Source organism: Corvus kubaryi, unplaced genomic scaffold, assembly GCF_017639235.1.
Source record: "Corvus kubaryi isolate FWS band 111438036 unplaced genomic scaffold, C.kubaryi_AGA036_p1.0 124, whole genome shotgun sequence".
NCBI lineage: Eukaryota > Metazoa > Chordata > Aves > Passeriformes > Corvidae > Corvus > Corvus kubaryi.
The window spans coordinates 2,062,835-2,084,194 of record NW_024580659.1 but is presented as its reverse complement, the minus strand read 5'-3'; the positions used below and the strand labels follow the sequence as shown (position 1 = coordinate 2,084,194).

The following is a 21,360-nucleotide window of genomic DNA, read 5'->3' as shown; positions in this document are numbered from 1 at the left end:
AGATGCAAGACCTGGGAGCTTGGACCTGGTTTCAGCCAGGTGAAGATGAATAGGAACCCATGTAATGGGAAGTTGCTAGACTAGACAGGATACATGTCAAACAACGATACCTAAATCGGGTACGTGAGTGACATGGAGGATTACAGGGGTACTTTTGAAATGCAGCTTAAATGGCTTTCACAGATTGCAAGCTCTGTTATAGATGCAGTAAATTTGAGCCAGGGAAAGCCTTTAAGGAAGTATCAGAAAGGTGACAGTTTTCATTTGGGGAAAAAGTGAGTCTGGGGTGGAGATTAATCTCAGTTGCCAGTACAGAAATGGCTGTGAATTTCTGTTTGGAGCTATTACATAGAAGAGACATTGCTGAAATATTCTGTAAATTCTTTAACTTTTCTTACAGTATTCTGTAGATTATACTAATTCAAATTTCAGCATCTGATTTTTCCCAAATGCCTAATGCTTAATCCCACTTCTCTCATTGGGTTATTTATTAACATTTGGTAAACAAAGCTTTAGATATTTATGCATATCATTCCAATTGGACCCTCACTTGTTTTCCAAAATGGAAAACAATCTATTGCTTTGTATTTTAGTATTGATTCCCGCCTTTGCATCCTCAGACTTTTTGCTAACACATGTCAGAAACATCAAGGTAAGTAATCAACCATGTATGGGGCTCCCGCTCCTCAGAGATTAATTTCTTGCAGTTTATCAGCATTTATCAGAGAGTTCGTGCAATGCTGGTAGCAGGAGCTTTGTGTTCTCTGGTACCACTGGACACAGGATCAAAGCTGAAACTCAGACTGGGACCTCTAATCAGCCTCAGTTTTCAATCAGCTCTGAAGTTCTTCTCTCTCTCTTTTTAGAAACATCCCTTTCCTTTGTATTCCCTGTCATCACCACATAATGGTGGCATGTTTTAGTAAAGTATTTAAATGTGTAAAGCAATCAGTGCTGCCAGGGAACTGACTTTGGCACCTGTTTAGCAATGCCAGCGAAAAGATGGCTCTAAGAAGCAGAAAACAGAGATGTAACATGGCATCAAGATAAATGCCTACTATCCAATTGTCATGGTAGGATTTTTCTCAAAAGATTTGCATGTTAGCACAACATGAGATACATCTCTCAAAGGGGCCATTCTGGTTTTGACTGGATCTCTGAGTAAGGCAATGCTGCCTGATGTTTTGCCTAATTTTCTTTGGTTAAATTGCTGGCCACTACTCCTCGCCTCAATATATTATTTTCCTCTCTCTCAGTGGTTATGCACTCTGAAAAATTACAGAGAGCAAGTCTCTTTAGGGAGCATTTTGAGTTACTGGGTAGAACAGGACAAAGCAATTTACAGTTGATTGCTGTTGATTAGGTTATGATCTTTGCCAAGAATTTTTCTTTGAAAATCAGGATAGTAACATGTCTAACTTTTAAAAGTCAACTTGAGATTTAATGCTGCAAACTGGAAATGCCAGGGATTCTTATTATTTAACCATTATGTAGCCCAGATATAATGGAGCTTTTTCCTCCTACCATAGTGCCTGTTGTTCTCCGTACGTCTTGCAACGCTAAAGCCTTTCTAAATGGAAAACTGCCAAAGCTCTGTGCAATGTTCCATCCATACATGCAGAGCACTGTGGAAAAGTCAGTTGATTCTCCCCGTTTGGTTCTGTACTTTATGCAAATGTATTTGATTGAAATGGAGGAGGTTGCTCTGTAGGATGAAGGTCTCGATGCCCACCCGTGTCTTGGCCCCTTTGAGCAAGCAGTATCCAGTGGAGAGTGGTGAAGCGTGGCTGGAATTCTGGCTGGCTGATGACCTTCAAGCTGTCAAAGCTGCTTGTAGAGCCACAGCCAGGCAGACACAGTTGGCAGACCCAATTCTGCTGAAAATGGAACAAAAATCCGCATCATAATTCCCTGTGTGTGCCGGCACACCTTGTTCCTATGCACGCAGCTACTGAGGCTGGGAAGGTTTTTTCTGGATTAAAAACGCCCTGTAGAACTCCAGAGCATGCAAAGCACAGGTAGCAATGGCACAGCCTTGCCTTTATGGTCCTCTCATTTTGGCAGCAGTGAGGCTCCTGCATAGCTCACAGGGAGGTTTGCTTTGCACATCTGAGCTGCATTATGGGCTCTTTTCCGTGGCACCCAATTAGCATCACTTGGGGTGTGAAATCTTCAGTGTTGCTGTAGATTCAGAGATAATTTTCATGCCTTGTTTTTCCTATGTAGCACTTAGGGATATATGTAAATACCTTGTTCAGTGTTGGGAATTCCCAGAGGTAACTTCAAGTTAACAGTACAGTCTTTGCTGAGTCTTTAAGTCATGCTGTGGTTTAGTTTCCCAAGTTGTACAATCAGGGCTTCTTTCAGCAAATACAGTAATGCAGTCCTCTTTTCCCTCCCTGTTTTCTTGAGAGTTCAAATTTCTCTTTTCCTCTCTAATTTCCATAGATTTTTTGCACCTCTATTCTTTTCTGTTGCCACAGCAAAACAGTATCAAACAAAAGAAGAGTTTGTTGCTGTTACACAACTAAAAAAAAAATAAATTATAACAATTGGTGCACCTGGCAAGTATGTGAAAATAATACAGAAACATTTTATCAAGTAACAATTATCCAGGGTAGAGGATGTTAATTCTCATTTTGGTCTAGAATTGCATAATCATTTTGATTGGCACACTGTTGCTTTCTATTCACATTGTTTAAAATGACCTTGATGTTAATGATGGCTCAAGTTACACCCAAGTGAATCATTAAAAAAGAAAAACTCCAGAACAAAATCACAGACTTAAGAGTCACGTAATCCCCTCCCCTGTGCAAACCAGGGTCAGCTAGAGCAGGTAGCTGGGTGATGTCCAGCTGGATTGAGTATGATTGAAGATCAGCCCAAGTACAAAGTGAGTAATGCCTTTCACAGAGAGATTTTTCTGTAGTTTCAATGGAAATTGCAGAGTACCCCTCAAAATATTTACAGAATCAAAATAGAACTCCTTCAAAACTACTGTTGAACCCATAATTCTGATAAAGAATGTGCACAACAGCAATTCTGTAAAACTTAGATGGGGTACAGTATCTTTCAATTTGGAAGCAGTAGTCAGAATTGCAGAATTTGTAGATATACACATTTTTATAGGTTTAGGGTGTTTGTTTGTTTGTATTTTGTATAAACTGCCTGGTAATTCCACTGTACAGAAAAGTTTGTACCAAACAAACAGACATTTCATGGACTTCCGTCTTTTCATTTCCCATACCTCAGTTTGTGATTTGTAAGGGGAAATTACCAGCTGTAATGACAGTATGGATACAGAAAAGATAATTCCAGTATTGGAAAAGTTGGATTTGAGTTGGTGCACACTCTATACAGGCATTAAAGGAATCCACATATGCTTGTGAAACAGGAGAGATGGACACACAGAAATCATCTGGATGGCAATAACAGTTTGAAAGATGAACCTAAAGAAACGTACACAGATTTTTTTTTGCCAGACTCTTACAGCAGCAGAGAAGCCTCCTTCCTCAAACCTTGCATTACCACAGATTTAATAGTGTCTTGAGAAGAACCCCAAAATAAACAAAAAATAACCTTCTGTGTTTGTGTTTCCAACTTGTAAAACTCCTAACTGTGAAAGGTACTGAAAGCCTTAAATGTACTTGAGATGTGTATCTGATTTATTGTGTCCTTACCCCTGTATTTGGTGGAGTGGGTAAACAGGATTCCACAAAATGTGACCCCGGAGGCTCTTGAAGCCAAACGAGATAAGGTGTTTGCAGCTGAGCTGATGGGAATTGAGTTACACAAGCTGTTATTTTAACAGTACTCAGGAAGTTTGTTTAATGCCTGTCCTCTCTTTCAGAACAGAGTACATGATATTGTTGTACAGCTTCTGATATTTGCACCTACTCTGGGAGCAAATATGGAAAAAAACCATTTTAACTACTTATTTCCCCCCCCTTTCCTCCATGCAGCTCTTTGTACTGACAGCCTCTCCTCTCTGTAATCCTGCCGAATTACCTTCCGACCTAGTCATGTTAGGGTAAGAGGCTGCTGGGCTGAAATAGGAAAAATTTAGAGTCTGAAAAAATGTAAGGGTGCATCTGCCTGATAGTTTGGATGTGTGTGACTGGAAAAAAAATGTGCAAACTGGGTTTTTATGCTTTGATAAAACCTGTTTTTTTTAATTCCAAAGGAGAATAAGTTTAAAAATATGTACTACAGGACACAGATACAGGAATTCCCAAGAAAAGGATGTCACTATGAGGACAAGATATTTTGGTTTTACTTGAGGTCACCATACAGCCAACCTATACTCAAGGAAGGCCTATTAAGCAGATTTCAGTGTGTTCTTTAGTCTCAATGACATTTAATTATGAATGGCACTGAGTAGTTGAGCCTCTTTTCCTCTCATTCTCCCTCACATTTCAAAGGTCCATGTTTATTTTCAGCTGGAAGAAGACACTTTTTGTGTCACATGAGCAAAATACAAAATGAGCAACATTCGAAGTTTAATTTACCTTTCAAATTCACAGTATTTAAGGTACCCTAACATCAAATGAAAACCAAAAGGTTCACCAAAGCTGGGAATGCCATGAGCAAAATAACTACAACCTGCCTCAGATGCCTTGCTTGTTCTTCCCTCAAATTTACTTCAGTTTATTAATGAAGATCTTTCTCAAGCCTTCCTTCTCCTGGACAAATTCTTTTGACTTGTGACAACTACAGAGGTGCTAAGAGATTTATTTCTAAATGCAGCTTTCCAACCTAAGTCATGATTTTCTCTCTTTTTTTCTCTTTACAGAAGCGAAATGCTGATAATGACTTGGTGAGTAAGTCTTGGTTCTGTCCAGGCTACCAAGATTTTATAGGGACAAGAATATTGTTACTGTGTTTACAAAATGTTTCTGTGAGTCCAGTCTGAGCAAATGGATATTTCTGAGTGTGTGTGACAGGGGAAACAGCCCAGAGCTGCTGTTTTAGGCAGTAGGACTAATTAGACAGTTCCTTTCCAAGCTCTGGTGGAAGCTCCTGGGCAAGGAAAGAGAATGAACAAATGATTTTTAATCTTGTTGTATTTGAATAAATACCTAACTTGTTCTGTATCTCTAACAGACATGCATTCTATGTTGGTTTTGTTTTTACTTTTATGTTGCAGTTACTGCTAAGGAAGGCAGGAGACCTCATCTCTGAGGCTGATTCCACTTGACCTGGATTGCCCTTCAGCAATGCTTAAATGCTTTGATTGTTTGGGGACCTTCTTAATCAATCAGCCAGAGATCAGGCCCATCTTAAAAACTCCAAGGTTCTTTCCAGTGCTGGTTTTGCTGCAAGAAGCAGACCTTGTTGTGCAGTTCCTAATGGGTCACATCTGTTGTTACCCGTGCTGTCACTTAGTCTCCAGCAACCTTATACCTGAGCATTCAACAAAAATAAGTATTGCCTTGCCCATCTCCTTGTTTAAAAAATACTGATCTCCAGTTGTTGGGAGGAAGTTGAGAATAACATAAAATAGAATTTGGAGGCATTTGGTCTATTTTTAAACAAGAGGATTACTTACATCCCTGCTCTAGGAGTCATCCACGCCTCTGATAACTACAGTCACTAATACAGTGAGGCAGCAGTAAACACTTGTGCTCTTTGAATAACCATAAAAAGTCACTCTCTCAAGTAGAGAAAAAAACCTGTTCTTATAATGGCAATATTTTTGCTGTGGTGGTGGTATTTTTTTGAAGAGTCTATAGGTATAACTTGTGGAATAGCACTATCATGTCAGTGAAATAGATATCCAATGAACCACAGCTGTGCTCCAGTTCTTATATTAGGTCTTTCTTTTTTTTCTTTTTTCTTTTTTTGCTTTGGAGTGATCAGTGTCCTGCTGTTGTTTCTTTTTAAAAATATGATTATGACTGATTAACACATACATCAGTGTAACAGCTAGTGTTCTTTTTGTCTTTTGCATTTCTCAATCTACAGATTGTCAATGGGATAGAAATCTATAGCATGAAAATTGATAGTAAAGTAACTTCCCGATTTGCCCACAATGTCATCACCAGTCGAGCTGTCAATCGTGGAAATGTGTCCAAAGAAGTCTTCTTTGATGTTGAACTCCCTAAGACAGCCTTCATTACCAACTTCAGCATGTGTGTAATCTTTACAGTATTGTTAAAGAAGACTGAAAATCTGTGCTAATTCAACTGGGAGAAACTGAACCCAAATGTTCATTTTTACTTTGCCATTTGAGTACATTTCTAAATGCCTCCTGGGTAATTTTCTGGTACTATTAACTTAACATGCAAGATATGTGGAGAAAGGCAAACATTGGTACATCTACAGAAAAGATGACTAATTTTCAATTGTTTCTATTCATCATCATGAATAGAAGGGAACCTTAGGGAATGGGGGACCTTTCCTGCAGATTCATCCACCTTTTCAGAAATACCACTTACTTACTCTGGTGTTATCAAACCAGGGAATTTCCACTACTTAATTTCCCTGATGGCAGTATAGCTTAATTTATCTTTTCATTTAAATATCATATTTGAATGAAAGGCAGGAAGTAGAATTATTCCTTTACATTTGTACCTGTAGTTGCAATCATATGCAGTCCTCCACCATGATGAGGTTTGATTCAGTTAATCCATCTCTGCTAATGACACTGTGCCTGCTTTATTCCCAGTGAAGAGAAGCAGTAGCTTTAGGCCACGACCACTCATAATGTACATTAGAACTTCTGTTCTAGAATGAGGTGAGGAGAAATGGCTGCTTAGTCATCTAAGGAGTTCAAGGATGAAATGCTCCTCTGTAGATAATATCTGAGATGAGTCACATCCAGAGAGCTGGTTTGCCAATAGATGAGGTGGTGAAGCTGCTGAAGTGTAGGAATATGGCAGGTGTAAATCGTGTTGCTATAGCCCAGGTTTGATCTAATTCAAAGTAAAAATTGGTTTAGATTCTTTTATGATACTGAGCACAGAGCTCTTCATTCCAGCTAAATTCTCTGAGGAGCCTGGCTTCAGTGAAAGGGCTCAAATCTCGGCAATAGCAGGTCTGTGAAAGTGGTTATTAGCAAACCAATCAATAAAGGGAGAATTCCTGTAGTAGCATTCAGCTAAACTAAGACTTTTTCATCTGCAGGACAATTGATGGTGTCACCTATCCTGGAACTATAAAGGAGAAAGAAGCTGCAAAAAAGCAATATGAGAAGGCTGTTTCAAGAGGACAGACTGCTGGTCTTGTCAAGTAAGGATCATGTCTTGTGTGGCTTCCACACCACCATGCCATAGCAGACTGTGAGATTGGAAATGCTGTGTTCTGGCACATTGCTGACATATGGGACCAAAGAACAATCATTAAGTTATAGTTGCTGTAGCACAGGTCATAAATACGGTGTACGGCCTCTGACTACACAGGCACTGTCTGCAACTATGGAAAGGCTGTTCCTGCAACTTTCACTGACTTTGTGTGACCTATTCCTGGGATTAAGCTCACTGGGAAATTTGAATAAATTCTACAGATTGAGTATGATTTTGAGTATTGATTGATGACTTTTAGCAGTAGATCAAAATTCTCATCTTTGTTTTACTTTTTTTGAAAATCATATGCCACCAACAATAAATACTGTGAAAGAGGATAAAGATTTTTTTTTCCTACCCACTTAAATACAGAGCTTCAGGAAGAAAAACAGAAAAATTCACTGTCTCAGTCAACATTAAAGCAGCCAGTAAAGTCACTTTTGAACTCACATACGAGGAACTGCTGAAGCGACAGTTTGGAAAATATGAAATGTTCATCAAAGTAAAACCAAAGCAGCTTGTCAAAGATTTTGAGGTAAATGGCAAACTGATCAAATTTGACTGTAATTTAAGAGATGATGGAATTCTGTGTATCTGTTGAAAGTGGAGTACCATGTTCATTCCCATTGGTTCACAGGTGAGCTAAAGGCCATGATAATATTTCTCAAGAGTCCCATGGGGAGTCCTCACCAGCATGCTTTAATGCAGGTTTTTACTTGTAAACCTGACAAATTTGCTCATCTACTGAGCATTCCAAAAGAAATCTTGTATGAAAACCTGAAAAAGCTATTACAATGCCTTGGAGTAATTGTATATGCCTTTATAGCATAAACTCCAGCTTTCTCACACCACCGTGAGCCAACATCATCTTTCAATCATAGTGATGCATATATCACATTCTGGAATACTGCAGCTTTTGTGTGCTAAAACTGGTCTTTGATCACTCCTATCTGCCTTGATAGAATACCAGTATCTAGCTTTTCAACAAGTTATATTTCTCTTAAAGTTTATGTATTTCTAGCTTTACTTTTAACTTCTGTGTATGAAAAGGCCTGTTTGGCTGAAGATGTGTCCACACAAGTGTAGGTTTGGACTGACATTATGAATCACAAAAGTAAATATCTTTTGCTTTTATGAAAATCCCTCTTTCCTGTCTGTAGTTGCTGATCCTCCTGTAAATGGCTGAGTTGATGTATTGTGGTTTAATCAATGACAATAAATTTTCAATTAATATTTCAGATTGAAGTAGATATCTTTGAGCCCCAGGGTATCACTGAGCTGGAAGCAGAAGGAACATTCATCACCAATGAGCTGCAAAATACCATTAAAAAAACTTTTTCAGGAAAAAAGGTACATTTACTACTGCATTCCATGATTTAGTTATTATGGTTATAATTCTGAAATAATAATGTCCTTGCTAGCAATGGCAGCGAGTAGAAACCTGGATATAGTAAGACTATATCTCTTACAGAAGAACTGAATCAGTAACAAGAAGTTTTCCCTTGTCTGGGGATGGTAGAATTCCTAAAACATACAACAGCCTTATCAAAGCTGTCATTCAGAGTGAAGAGCTGACCCCAGGCAGATGGGGAAGTAAGCATATGGAAAAAGCCCTAGATAGCAGCCTTCATGTATCAATTACCACCAATAAATTTCTAAATACATATGGATACATAAAAACTAGTAGCCAACCCGATAAAACAGATTATTCTTAGGTCTGTGAATATAAATTTATCAGCTTTAAAAAAATGCAGATGTGTTCTTTAGAAGATTTTCATCTATTAAGGTTGAGATCTAAGGAAGGCTTTTCTTTTCAGGGTCATATCTCTTTCAAGCCAACCCTTGATCAGCAGCGAACCTGTGCAAATTGCTCACAGTCTGTCTTGGATGGGGATTTTATGGTAAAATATGATGTGAAGAGAACAACTCCAGATAATTTGCAGGTAAATCTAACAACTTGAAATTCTGAACTGTTGAACAGTTTAACTCACACAGTAAAAGTTAGGGAGCAGTGAGGGCCAGCTGTTTCCTAAGGGACAGGGAGCTGAGTGTGAGCAGGAAGTCAGTCTTCAGGGTGGGATCCAAACCAGTGGAGTCCATGGATAGGAAGAGGTATGGCTGTGATACAGCTGGAGACAGATGTTCTGACACTGTAGCTCAGGCAGGGACTAAAGGCCCAGTCTTGCACTTATATGACACTCCTGGGCCCATGGACAGAGGTGAGACTGGTCAGGGCCATTAAAACCTTTTAGACCACTCAGAGGCTAGACATTAAATGAGGGTAATACCTCCTTTATCTGTTTTACCTTTGTAATATACCAAAGTTTTTCGTGGTGGTGTGGGGGTTTTTTTAACATTTTCTTTTCCAGATTGTCAATGGCTACTTTGTACACTTCTTTGCACCAACAAATCTTCCAAAGTTGTCCAAGAATATTATTTTTGTATTGGATACTAGTGGCTCAATGTATGGAAGAGAAATTGAACAGGTGAGTTATTACATTAGGATAGAGTTCCAGTGAAAGAGCTGGAACAAAGTGCTGGGAGGGGGATGGTGCTGGAAGGGACACGACACCTTACAGTGCACATGTGCTGCTTAAACTGTACCAAGTGGCTTGATGGTGTGACCTCTCTAATGCCCAGTACCATATGTATTAGTCTGCAGTGTTACTGCAGAATAAAAATCTGTACATTTAGGCCATATTTACTTAGAAATGTCATTAGTTCAAAACTCTAAATTTCAGCATTTCCAGAGAGTGTTGTCATGTGTACTTGACAGTTCCAAACAAAGCTGTACATACAGATTATGTGCATTTTCTCTGCTCATTCTGTATCTGGGATGCAGCAGCTCTTTTCAGAGTTACGACTGAGCTAATGCTCAGAATTTTCAGGTTTTGGTGCTGTATCAACATATCCAGGCATGCTTGTTTATGAGCTTCTCCACTAACCTGTTGCTACCCATTTGCCATCCCAGCTTATCTCAGTGTAAGCAACCAACCGTGATGGGAAACCTGATTTTCATCTCAGCTACAAAGATTTACCAGATGTTATTGCAGCTGACTGACTTCCCTAGAGTTACTCTGTAATAGACACAGGGACTGGAAGGAACAGAACAAGCTCAGAATTTTTGCATATATACTATATATACTGTGTAGTAGTAAAAAATAGCCCAATGCTGAGAGATTAATAATGTAAAATCTGTAAGCACCTATTCTGTTAAACGTTGAATCATATATTTAAATGTCTTTGTCTTATAGACAAAAGAAGCACTGCTAAAAATTCTAGATGACATTAAAGAAGATGACTTCTTCAATTTCATATTATTTGATAGTGAAATATCTACCTGGAAAGAAACATTAATCAAGGCCACTCCTGAGAATTTGGATGAGGCAAGGAAGTTTGTTCAGCGCATTTCTGTTCAAGGCAGTAAGTACTTGACTGGCCTTGCCAATAGGTCATTGTGTGAGTTAATTTATTGATTGATTCTGTGAACACAATGCTACAGTTTGTTGGGGTTTCAGATTGCTGATGAGGCACTCCTCAAGTTCAATTGTACTCAGAACACGACATCTATTTCTCTTTATGTTTCCAGAGTCCAGGTACTTTTCTATCTAGACATCCCCCTGCTTGTAAATCCAAATCCTTCATTTTCTTACTGTAATGAAATAAATCTCTTCACACCCCAGTGAAAAATGGACCTTTATTTTGACAGCCTTTGCTGAACCCAAATTTCTATGTCTACCTCATAGTGACAAATTTACATGGTGGTTTGATGAGAGGGATTGATATTCTGAATGCTGCTCACGAAGAAAACCTTGTGCCCAGGAGAAGCGCTTCTATAATTATCATGTTAACAGATGGCCATCCAAACGTAGGTAAGTTTGTGTTGGATGGAATAATAGAGAGTTCATTAACTAACAAAAAATGCTAGTTAAAATTGGCCTTCATCTTTGACTTCTGGATATTTTCATGATTTAAATGCTGCTATACTAGCATCATAGTACTAAATCAAGTTTTCAGTAACGTCTCCTAAGAAATATGAACATGACAAGTCATATTTGATTTCGTGTTAATTTAATCTATTTTTGAAAACAACTCAAACATTTCCTGGTTTGATGCAGGTGTATCAAATACTCAGGAGATTGAGAAAGCAGTAAAGAAGGCCATTGATGGCAAATACACCTTATACAATCTTGGTTTTGGCAGTGGTGTCGACTATGGCTTCTTGGAGAGGATGGCACTGGAGAATAAAGGATTGGCCCGTCGGATTTATCCTGACTCTGATGCAGCTTTGCAGCTTCAGGTGTAGTAATTACCGCTTACATGAGATCAGAGATACATTAGGTCAGATAACTATACATACATTCTTATTTTCAAATAATCAAAATCCCTGTGTGTAATCTGATACTGGGATACTCCAGAGTCTGCTGTGATCAGAGTATTAAAATCATAGAATCGTTTGAGTTGGAAGGGACCTTTACTGGCATGTAATTTTCCCCTTCCCTTATATAAGCAGGAAGTGCAAGGACAGTAAAAGGGAGATACTGGGGGCTATGGCAGGGAGTTCAAAACTTGGCATAGGGTGACACAAGTCACAGTTCTGAAGGACACTCTGGTGGTATTGCTGCAATCATTGTATCTCCTGCACCTCACAGATCATGTGGTTAATGTCAAGTCAACGGACAAGAGGGGTAACAGATCATAAAGCTCTAGATATTCTTTCTTTAGAAACTTACTGCAAGCAGGTGTATCTTACCACGCTCCTGAGGCATTTTAGAGTTGTATAAGACATGGAAACAGGTATAGGCCATACAGGGTTGACTTTTTTTACTTCTCACGTTCCAATAGCAGCCATTCAAAGAATTCACCAAAGGAATAGATATTGGATTTCTTTGCAAGCTCTGCTAAAATCAAATACCCAGTCTCCTTTGATTATGTTGTCATGTCAGTCTCTGCAGAGAAGAGATCTAGAAAATTATTTCTATCAAATAACAGGAAGCTTGGGATCCCTCTTGATTTATAATGATAGAATTCATCATCCACAGAATGTTATTCTCAAATATTTTTCCTCTCTCTTAGCAAGATTGAAGAGTTTGTATGTCCTTTCTCATTTCCATTATTTGTAGATTTCTAGGCCTTGCACTCTGAGATTTAACCAAATTTCTATATATTTCTTATAAATTACACTTTTAGTTTTGATTGCTGAAATAGCAGGATGTTTCTGGTTACAGATCTACCCACGAATTAAAGAAACAATGATGGTTTAAGGTTTCTTTTTTTTTTTTTTAATCCTACAGGGGTTTTATGATGAGGTGTCAAATCCCATGCTCATAGATGTGGAGTTAAACTACCCAGAAAATGAAATATCAGACCTAACTACTAACAGCTTTAAGCATTTCTATGATGGGTCTGAGATTGTGGTGGCTGGGCGCTTTGTAGACAGCAACCAAAACCATTTGTCTGTAGATGTAAGAGGTGAAGGTGTAAGTATGGATTTCTTTGGCTTATGTAAGATACACAAAATCTCTGCATGTATCTTTTACCTCCATTCTGATGAACAAAAATGCCATGTGAATGTGGGAACCAGGTTATGTTCTGTAGTGTACGCCTGTAAACTTTCCAGAAACAATGGGACAAAATTCCTCATACAACACTGGCAATTTCCTGGGCAAGTGTGTAGAACCAGACTGGTTTTCAATTTCATAAGATTTTCAGGTTTGAAGGTCTTAATTTTTGGGAAGTTCTGACAGTCCCTGGCTACTTATGATACAGAGAATACTCTTACTCCCAACAGGCTGACAACGCCCTGTCATACACTACACAGCAAGGTGCGGAGCAAACAGCTCAGGCTTTCCAAGAACAACAATACATATTTGGAGAGTACATTGAAAGGCTCTGGGCTTATCTTACCATTGAACAACTCTTGGAAAAACGGTAATTATATCTGGAATAACACCTTAGCTCTGAACCCCTTACACCCTCTGACTCCTGCAGCTTCCAAGACGTGAAGCTGGCATTCACATCCCACTGAGCTGCCAATGGGAAAACAAAAATCAGCGAGGGAAATCCACCAACCTATTCTCCTCCCTAGCCTCAGTATTCCTGTTTCAGGTTGCAAATGAAACAATTTAAAATTATTCCAAGTATAAAGCACAGTTTTGCCTTTCATTTGGATAGCCACTAGAATCAGAAGTGCTCCTAGACTGTAACAAAGATACTGATAAATTACCTGCAGAGACATGACTTCACTTTAAAATAAAATATGTGATCTGAAATTTGGTGAGTAATTCAGCAATCACTGATGCTGGGAGTCTCTTCCTGTATTCAGCATTACAGCTACAGGAGAAGAAAAGGAAAACCTTACAGCTCAAGCCCTGGCTCTCTCACTAAAGTACAAGTTTGTAACACCACTGACATCCATGGTGGTAACAAAACCAGAAGAAAATGATAATGAAGAAGGGATTGCTGATAAACCCACTGAAGGTATAGACATCTTCACAATTGTACTGTATTTGAGAAGCCAAGAGTTCCTTTGATGTTCCCCTAAAGAAAGGCTTTCATGTGGGTACAGTTTTAAATATGGATCTGAAAAATTTACTTTCCAAGCCTGGCACATGTGTGGTTAATGCAAAATTACTTCTCATTGTAAAGCTCATTTCATCAAACCATCCTTCATTATTAAATCATATGGGCAAAGTACTATAAATTTAAAATAAATGTATTTTAAACTAAATATAAAAACTGTTACAGAAAAAAGACCCTGGAAACCAAGAAGCATTTCTAATCTAGTAATCCAGCTATATTCAGATGACTTCCCATCACTTTCTCCTTTATTTTTCTACATACTTGAGCCTAGGGGGTAGATGTAGTAACCTCTTTCCATATGAAAAGGGAAAATTTGCATGAGCTCTTCCTCAGGCAGGATGTATCAGGTTGTAAAAAGTTTGAGATTACATATGTAAAATATATTACAATAGTAATACATATTGCAGAAAGAGAAGCAAATATATTGAAAGCACACAATTTGTTTTCAACTCCTCTGATATTTAGGCTAATTATGAACTCCTTCTTCAGTGAAACATTGTCCTTTCCTGCAGTTCAGCCTCTCTGTTTAAACCCTGTGTAACAAATACTCTTCCCCTTTGGCCAAGCAGGGCAATGCTCTCTGCTCAGTGTGCCCCCAAGCCACCCTAACTTCACCTCCATGTATTGTTTGAGCCACCCTCATCCTACAGGTCTGACAGAGGCTTTCCAGTCTCTTCTATCAACATCCTTTATTTTTTCCCCAAAGTTTTGCTTAGAGCCCCTAAAAGTTCCTTGCAGGCTCTGTGTGGGCTCTCTGCTGCCTTCTGGATGAAAAACTTTCTAATCTCCTGATTGTGGCATAGGAACTTAAGGCATTTTAGAATAACAGATACTGGAGATCAGTGAGATTTTTTTCAGCTGCAGTAAGTCCTGAAACCAGTGAATTGTTAAGTGCCCTTCAACTCTGAATAATTCTTCAGGCATTCTGCTGATAAATTTTTGCATTATTTTTCATAACGCTCATAATGGAATGCTGGCATAAAACTGCTTCATGATTAATTTAACATTCAAGTCACTACACAGCATAATGACTTTAAAGTTTGCAGCTGGCCTCCCTAAGATGGAAACCCCCAAACATCTGACAGAAGTGGCATCTACTCAGTCATCTTCAGTTCTTTGCTTTCCCTTTCTAGGTACTTGTAGTACGAAGGCTCTTTTCTGAACCTCTTTCCAAGGAAATCCTCTCTGTATATAGACAGTATAGAGCAGTAGTAGGAGAAAATACTCAAAGCATTGCTCCTGTATAAGAAAAGAAAATAATTTTACTCACCCTGAATTCTCAATTCACGAATCAATTTACTGAATCATCCAGTCAGTATTAATAGAATCACCCAAATGCCTGGAAAACCACAAAATAGTAAAACCAATAATGAACATTTTTCAGTATAGGTATGGCACAACAATAAAACAATTCCAAATAGAGCTCTTGTCCCATACATAATAAATTGTGGTTCTGCTGCCCCACATAACAGCTTTTTACTTTGAGTACATTTCTGTTTGATCTACAAATACTGGGTTGTATCATTGGGAAGAAATAGCATTGAAAAATACTGGAGATAGCTGGTTGAATTGTCAAACAGTTTTGGGTTTTTTTTACAATGTTTTAATAAGAATCCTTCCTGTTTAATTGTATAACTGAAACTGTAAATTTCTATTTTTCTTCCTTTTACTTCTCACCTGCCCGTGGTAACAGCTGAAGGTATGTACATTTCTTATTAAATTTACTCAGTATTTTTAATAGAGATGGATTTTCGACATTACTTATTTGATCTAGGATGCAAGATTTTCATAAAGTTCTTAAGGAATTAATCAAGATCGTGTTATAAATAGATATACAACTTCTCAGATGGATAAGTTTGTAAATAGTGCTTTCAGTTCAGTTCCTGTCTCTGATGATTGCACCATCCCACCACCATGGAATTCAGGCCCAGTACAAGTAAGTTGCTCTCCAGGGCTGGCACTGGGGACTTGCAGGTACCTGTGTGTAGCAATCTCATACAGAGATGTCTTCATTCATGCCATGATTGCCACTTCTAAAGCATGAAGCCCTGTCTTCGGACACCCTGATGGAATTTCAGATGTAGAAAGAGCAGAAGACTAGAACAATGTGGAAGCAGGTGGGCAATTCTTACCTGCCAGAAGTACAGTTTCAAACAAGGTGGCACAGAGGGATCAGGGATGAGCAAGTTTTCCCAGTCTCATACAGAACAAACCCCATGCTCTTGGAGAAGTAACATTTTTGCTGTAAAGCAGGGTGTGCTTTTAGCCCCTTCAAGACTGCTGCTGTGTAGCACTATTAAATAAACTGTTTTGACTAAATTTTTACTTTGTAATATTTAGAAATTTATACATAAATACAGGATTTTTTGGGTTGGTTTTGGCGGAAGGAAGGAAGTGGGTGAGATTGGGTTTTGTTCTTTGTAGCCTCTAAAATAACATTTTGTTTCATTCAAGCAGGGATGTTCACAGGTCCTTTGGTGGGTAAGTAATTTAATTTTAGTTTCTGAATGGAGCAGGATCTGTCAACTGAAATTACCAGATGCAGAGACACCTTTTCTGGCAGTAGAACTGCACTTCAATAAATACTACCAAATTCTGCTCACTGCTGAAAACACACTTAAAGGTTGAACAATACGAGGTGACAAAGTTTCAGCTACATAGTTTATAAGGAGTAAATGCCTGCTCATCAAACCACCATTTTTTCCTGAAAGCTGTTTCCCAAGAACAGGGGATGGACTTCACTTTGCATTTCCTTTGGAATTATATAAAGCACGGGACTATGATGTCAGCATCTCTGGCTAAATTAACATGTTCAGTCACTGGTACAAAAAGCATCTGTTTTATTCAAGAGACAGTAACTGATTCACCAAATTGCTGGCTGGGCAATCCTGGAAATGGGAGAGTTAGATTTATGTTTTTGCTCTGGAGATTAGTAACAGTCTCTCTCTCTGTCTCTGTCTAATTTTTTCAAGTCTTCACTGAAAAGACTTAAATTCATTCTGGGGGGGGCAGGGAGAAAAAAAGTAAAAAAGTCAGAAGTTTTCAATGGATGATGCTGCATTTCTTTGTTGCAAGCTTAATCCTCAAGTCTGAAATATTTGTGTCCTACAGATAGATTGCTTGGGCTATATGGAAACCCTCAGAGCAATTTAGACTACAAGTGAAATCTGTCTCTATCCTGAAGCTTTTTTTGATTCAAAAGCAGCACACACACTGTCGTTCCATAGACTACATGCTTTAAAAACTAGGATGCAATTAGTGATTTACCTAGCATATTAACTCCTTGACATCTTATACAGACCATGCAATTTTCCATTTTGGTGTGTGTTTTTCTAACAACTTTCTTTCCTTTTGCAGCTTCACCACTATATCACACACATGCACCACAACCCACATGGTATACTAGTGGTGAGTAGTTTGAGTAGTGTTTGTCTAGGAGAACAGAAGAGGGTTTTTAAGGCTAAATTACACAGTTCTTATGAATATTTTCAATAATTCCATAAAAGCAGCCATTTTTCATTTTTAAGGGGCAAGTATTTTGATTTGCTTTAAGCATCTCTCAATGTCTTTTAAAGATCAAGTAATTGAAATTATATGTGGTCACTTTCTCAGTCCACCTTCCCATCAGTAGGTTTTTATGTTGATAACTGCCTGTTTCCTATTAAGTAATTTATATTTAGTTATAATATTAAGCAATATTAAATGCTCTTGTGGAGCTCTGACCCTGTGTATCACTATACAGACACCAGCGATTTGCCTTTACAGTTGATGGAGATCCACACTTCATTATATCAGTGCCACAAAAAAAAGATGCCATTTGTTTCAATATCAATGAAAACCCTGGTATGATCCTAAATTTAATAAATGACCCAGTTACAGGTGAGTCTTTAACTTTTTTTAAAATACAGAATACTTCTAACAAAATATGTTTAAAGGCTATTTCTCTCTTTATAATGCATAAGCTTTTTTTCCCAGCAAAGTTAGCAGGAGGTCCTGTAGCTATGAGAGGGTATCATTACCATGACTGTTTTCACTTCTTGGAGCAAAATGAACGTTTAAACTTAGTTTGAAAACCACTGTGAGGGTTGAGAGTAGTAATTTTTCTCAGTGAGTTGTAGTAGAAGCAATAAAATAATCCTTAGGCTGCCAATTCGTGGAATATCTGGTAAAGAGAGGCTGATGTCACCCAGACTCTCTGTGCCCATCACACACACTCCGTGCTCTGGGAGAAATGCAACTTTTCTCAACAAAATGATGGTTGGCTTTGTGGAAATTCACAGAACAACCCCCAGAACTTCATTTTACTTTGGTACAAACATGCACAAGTAATTCTTGTATATTTTTCAACTAATATTTCTTAAGTTGTTGTTCTTAAATTTTCAAGACACTCCTTGACATTGGTTGATCAGGTCCTGTCTATAAAACAATACTTGTTTCATTTCTGTATTAGGCATCACAGTCAATGGAGAACTTATTGGTGATAAGAGAGCAAATAGTGATGCAAAGATCCAAAACTCATATTTTGGAAAACTTGGCATAGCAAATAAGCACCTGGATTTCAAGCTGACAGTAACTCCTGAGACAATCACAATTCAGAATGGTGATGAAACAACAGCTTTCACCTGGCTGGACTCAGTCACCTTGAAACAAGCAGGGTAAGACTTACAGAAAGGGTATCAGGTTCTTGTATTACTTTCTAGTCTTCTGAAAATATTTTAAAATGTTGATCAATAATATACTTCTAAGATTTGTTGTGTGAATCTACAAAAGAAATTGATTCAAGCCCTGCTGGATTCTGCTCTCTACTTTGTTGTGTAACTGCTGAATTATTCACAAATTCCTCTGCTTGGAATAAGTAAATGAAGATTTCCCCCTGATTTTCTACTACTGTGACTAAGGTAAAATTAGATTTGGTATTGTGCTTAATGTAGCAGTGTCTTGCAAATACTTAAGGAGTAACTTCAGACATAGTGTGTAATCTTTCAAAGGCATAATAATGTCCCATTAAAAAAATCTCCATTTAAAAAATGGAACTTGTGGCAGTTACAGAATTGATATTTTTTTCTTGTCAGCAGGTATATTTCTCATGGGATCTATTACAGAATCATTTATACCCGTGCAGAAGGTTTATAAAAGGAACAGGCAACATTGTCTCTTCCTCCTTTACATTTCATTGTGTAGAATAAAATTCCTGCTTTCTCAAGGCCTGGCAGTGCAGCAGAAAGAGCAAACTGTCATTCATACACATGCTTTTTTTATTGTGATAAATGCGTGGATGATATCACTAACACAATCAGAAGCAAATCTTCTCTACCCAGGCACTAAAATAGGCAGTTTGGGAGTTGACTTCTCTGAAAAACTAAAGGAAAAATTGTCATGTAGCATCCAGGCAAGGAAGTGATGGTTTAATCAATAGAATTTGTATCACTGAGCACGAGGTGCTGTATCTACATATCACAAACCTATCTGTGACTAGTTATACTGTTAAAGAACAGGTTTTGCAAAAAACATCTTACTGAAAAGTTGAAAGGCCCCATAGCCTTTTCCAGTGTCATTTAATATGATTCTGTGACTGTCTGTGACACACAGAGAGACTCCATGGACCAAACTAGGCAGGAAACCCTCTCTTTTAAAAAACACCGAGCAGTTTATAAAGCCACATTTGTTTCTTGGACATGTTTTGTCTTCTCCCATTTCTTCCTGTTGTTGTTAACTCTGGTTAACACAACACTCTCAGTCATGTTTTTCTTTTTTCCTCAGTTTAACTTTGATAATTAACAGAAAAAAAAATCTGGTGCTCTCAATGGGCAGTGGCGTCTCATTTGTTGTTGTTTTGCACCAAGTGTGGAAGAAACATCCTCTCCACCAAGATTTCCTAGGACTCTATACATTGAAAAGTGATAAACTGTCTGAACAGACCCATGGATTATTAGGTATGACTTTGTTTAGTGTTTCTCTGCTGGTCTTTCCTTATGAGGCTACATAATTTATAGACAGAATATTGTACTTGTGCTGAGGATAATCACACACAGAAATTTCAGAGATCAACACATGCATTGTTTGATTTTTAAAAAGCTGAGGACTTGGAAAACATGTAATAAATACAATGGACTAGACAAGACACCAAGTGAAGATACCTTGAAGGATATCTAGAAAAGGCTGTAATTGTTCTGTGCACTCAGAAGCTGGAATTTACACCCAGATGATGTGGATACAATTCTGGGTTATAAAGAGAAAATAATACCAATAATACATAGGCATATGTTCAGCCATACCTGTAACTTGTTGTTTGCTTATCCAATCAAAACCCCGAAGGCACATGGAAACCAGCACAGGAATGTAGAAATCCTGGGATTTCTGCTTGATTTGCTTCTGTTTTAATGCCTGAAATGATAATTTTGGCTTCTCATTCTAGGACAGTTTTTCCAGCCCATTGATTTCACCATACTTGAAATTCATCCTGGGTCTGATCCCAAGAAACCAGATGCCACAATGATTGTTAAAAACAATGAACTGATAGTAACAAGGTACAAAATTATGAAGTCCTTAGCAAAGACTTAGGCAAGATTGCCTTGTCCAGGTGCAGTTCCTACCTCAGTATTCCCATGGCTGTGTTTTCCCTTGCAGGGGCTGGCAGAAGGACTACAGAAGAGATCCTAAACACGGGGTTGATATTCCTTGCTGGTTTGTGCATGACAATGGAGCTGGGCTGATAGATGGTGTTCACACAGATTATATTGTTTCCAGTCTCTTTTAAGCATCTACAACTTCCTCCAAATTCACAGGCAGGCAATATTTGTCTGAAAGAACAGTATTTTCAACATATAAAAACTATTCAAAGCATATAAGCATACCGTGTTTAGCAAGGACAACGGTCCTTGAGGGATGATGGATTCTCATGGAGAGTTTTATTGTGTATTTGATTCAATCTGAAGTGCAAGATCCCTCATCCTCTGAAATGTCCTCCTTATTAGGTTTAAAATTCTGACTTAAAATGTTACTTTGTAAAACATAACAGAAACCCCCTACCCAATTTTTAATCAATAATTGGGCATCAGGATTGATTAAATAAAAGCATCAGTACTCAGTGCCTGGTTCTGTTATTCTGACATTTCAATGTTCTCATTCCAGTTTCACAAAGCCCAGGGTGCCACATGTGTTTTGAAATTGAGCACAAGGGGACATCTGACAGCTCAGCCCAGATTTTGGGATAATCCCGTGGTACTTGGAACCACCTGACCTCTTGACTGTGCAGTGCTGAGGGCTGCTGCCAGCACAGGAGGTGACTGTTGGCATCCGGGACTTCTGTATTTTAGCATTTTAATTTGAGCCTAACTTTTGAATGTCTGAATCTTGATAAATTAATGAAATACCACAGTTGCAAGCAGCACTCACATTTAAGTAATGATAGCTCTTTTGGACTGTTTCTTTCTTGAGTAAGACCCTTCCTTCTGTTCCCATAAAAGAATTTATGAGCACATCCAGGGCAAGTGCC

General features: G+C 38.3%; 1 protein-coding gene across 4 annotated transcripts; it reads left to right on the top strand.

Annotated features, from left to right (window-relative positions):
- Positions 1 to 546: 546 nt before the first annotated feature.
- On the top strand, positions 547 to 20,953 carry LOC121660156 (inter-alpha-trypsin inhibitor heavy chain H3-like). Of its 4 annotated transcripts, none has more exons than XM_042019251.1 (22): positions 547 to 652; positions 4,793 to 4,816; positions 5,965 to 6,131; positions 7,126 to 7,230; positions 7,656 to 7,818; positions 8,523 to 8,633; positions 9,101 to 9,226; positions 9,653 to 9,769; positions 10,538 to 10,706; positions 11,030 to 11,155; positions 11,402 to 11,583; positions 12,578 to 12,763; positions 13,075 to 13,214; positions 13,609 to 13,763; positions 15,559 to 15,564; positions 16,323 to 16,346; positions 17,223 to 17,273; positions 17,631 to 17,744; positions 18,316 to 18,520; positions 19,626 to 19,798; positions 20,281 to 20,392; positions 20,493 to 20,953. In XM_042019251.1, the coding sequence occupies exons 1-22, from the start codon at positions 563 to 565 to the stop codon at positions 20,620 to 20,622; spliced, it is 2,676 nt and encodes an 891-aa protein (XP_041875185.1). In that variant the 5' UTR covers positions 547 to 562; the 3' UTR covers positions 20,623 to 20,953. The 4 variants fall into 4 exon arrangements, with proteins under 4 accessions (XP_041875185.1, XP_041875175.1, XP_041875204.1 ...); XM_042019241.1 differs by having other exon boundaries at positions 16,320 to 16,346; XM_042019270.1 differs by lacking the exon at positions 5,965 to 6,131 and having other exon boundaries at positions 16,320 to 16,346.
- Positions 20,954 to 21,360: the final 407 nt, after the last annotated feature.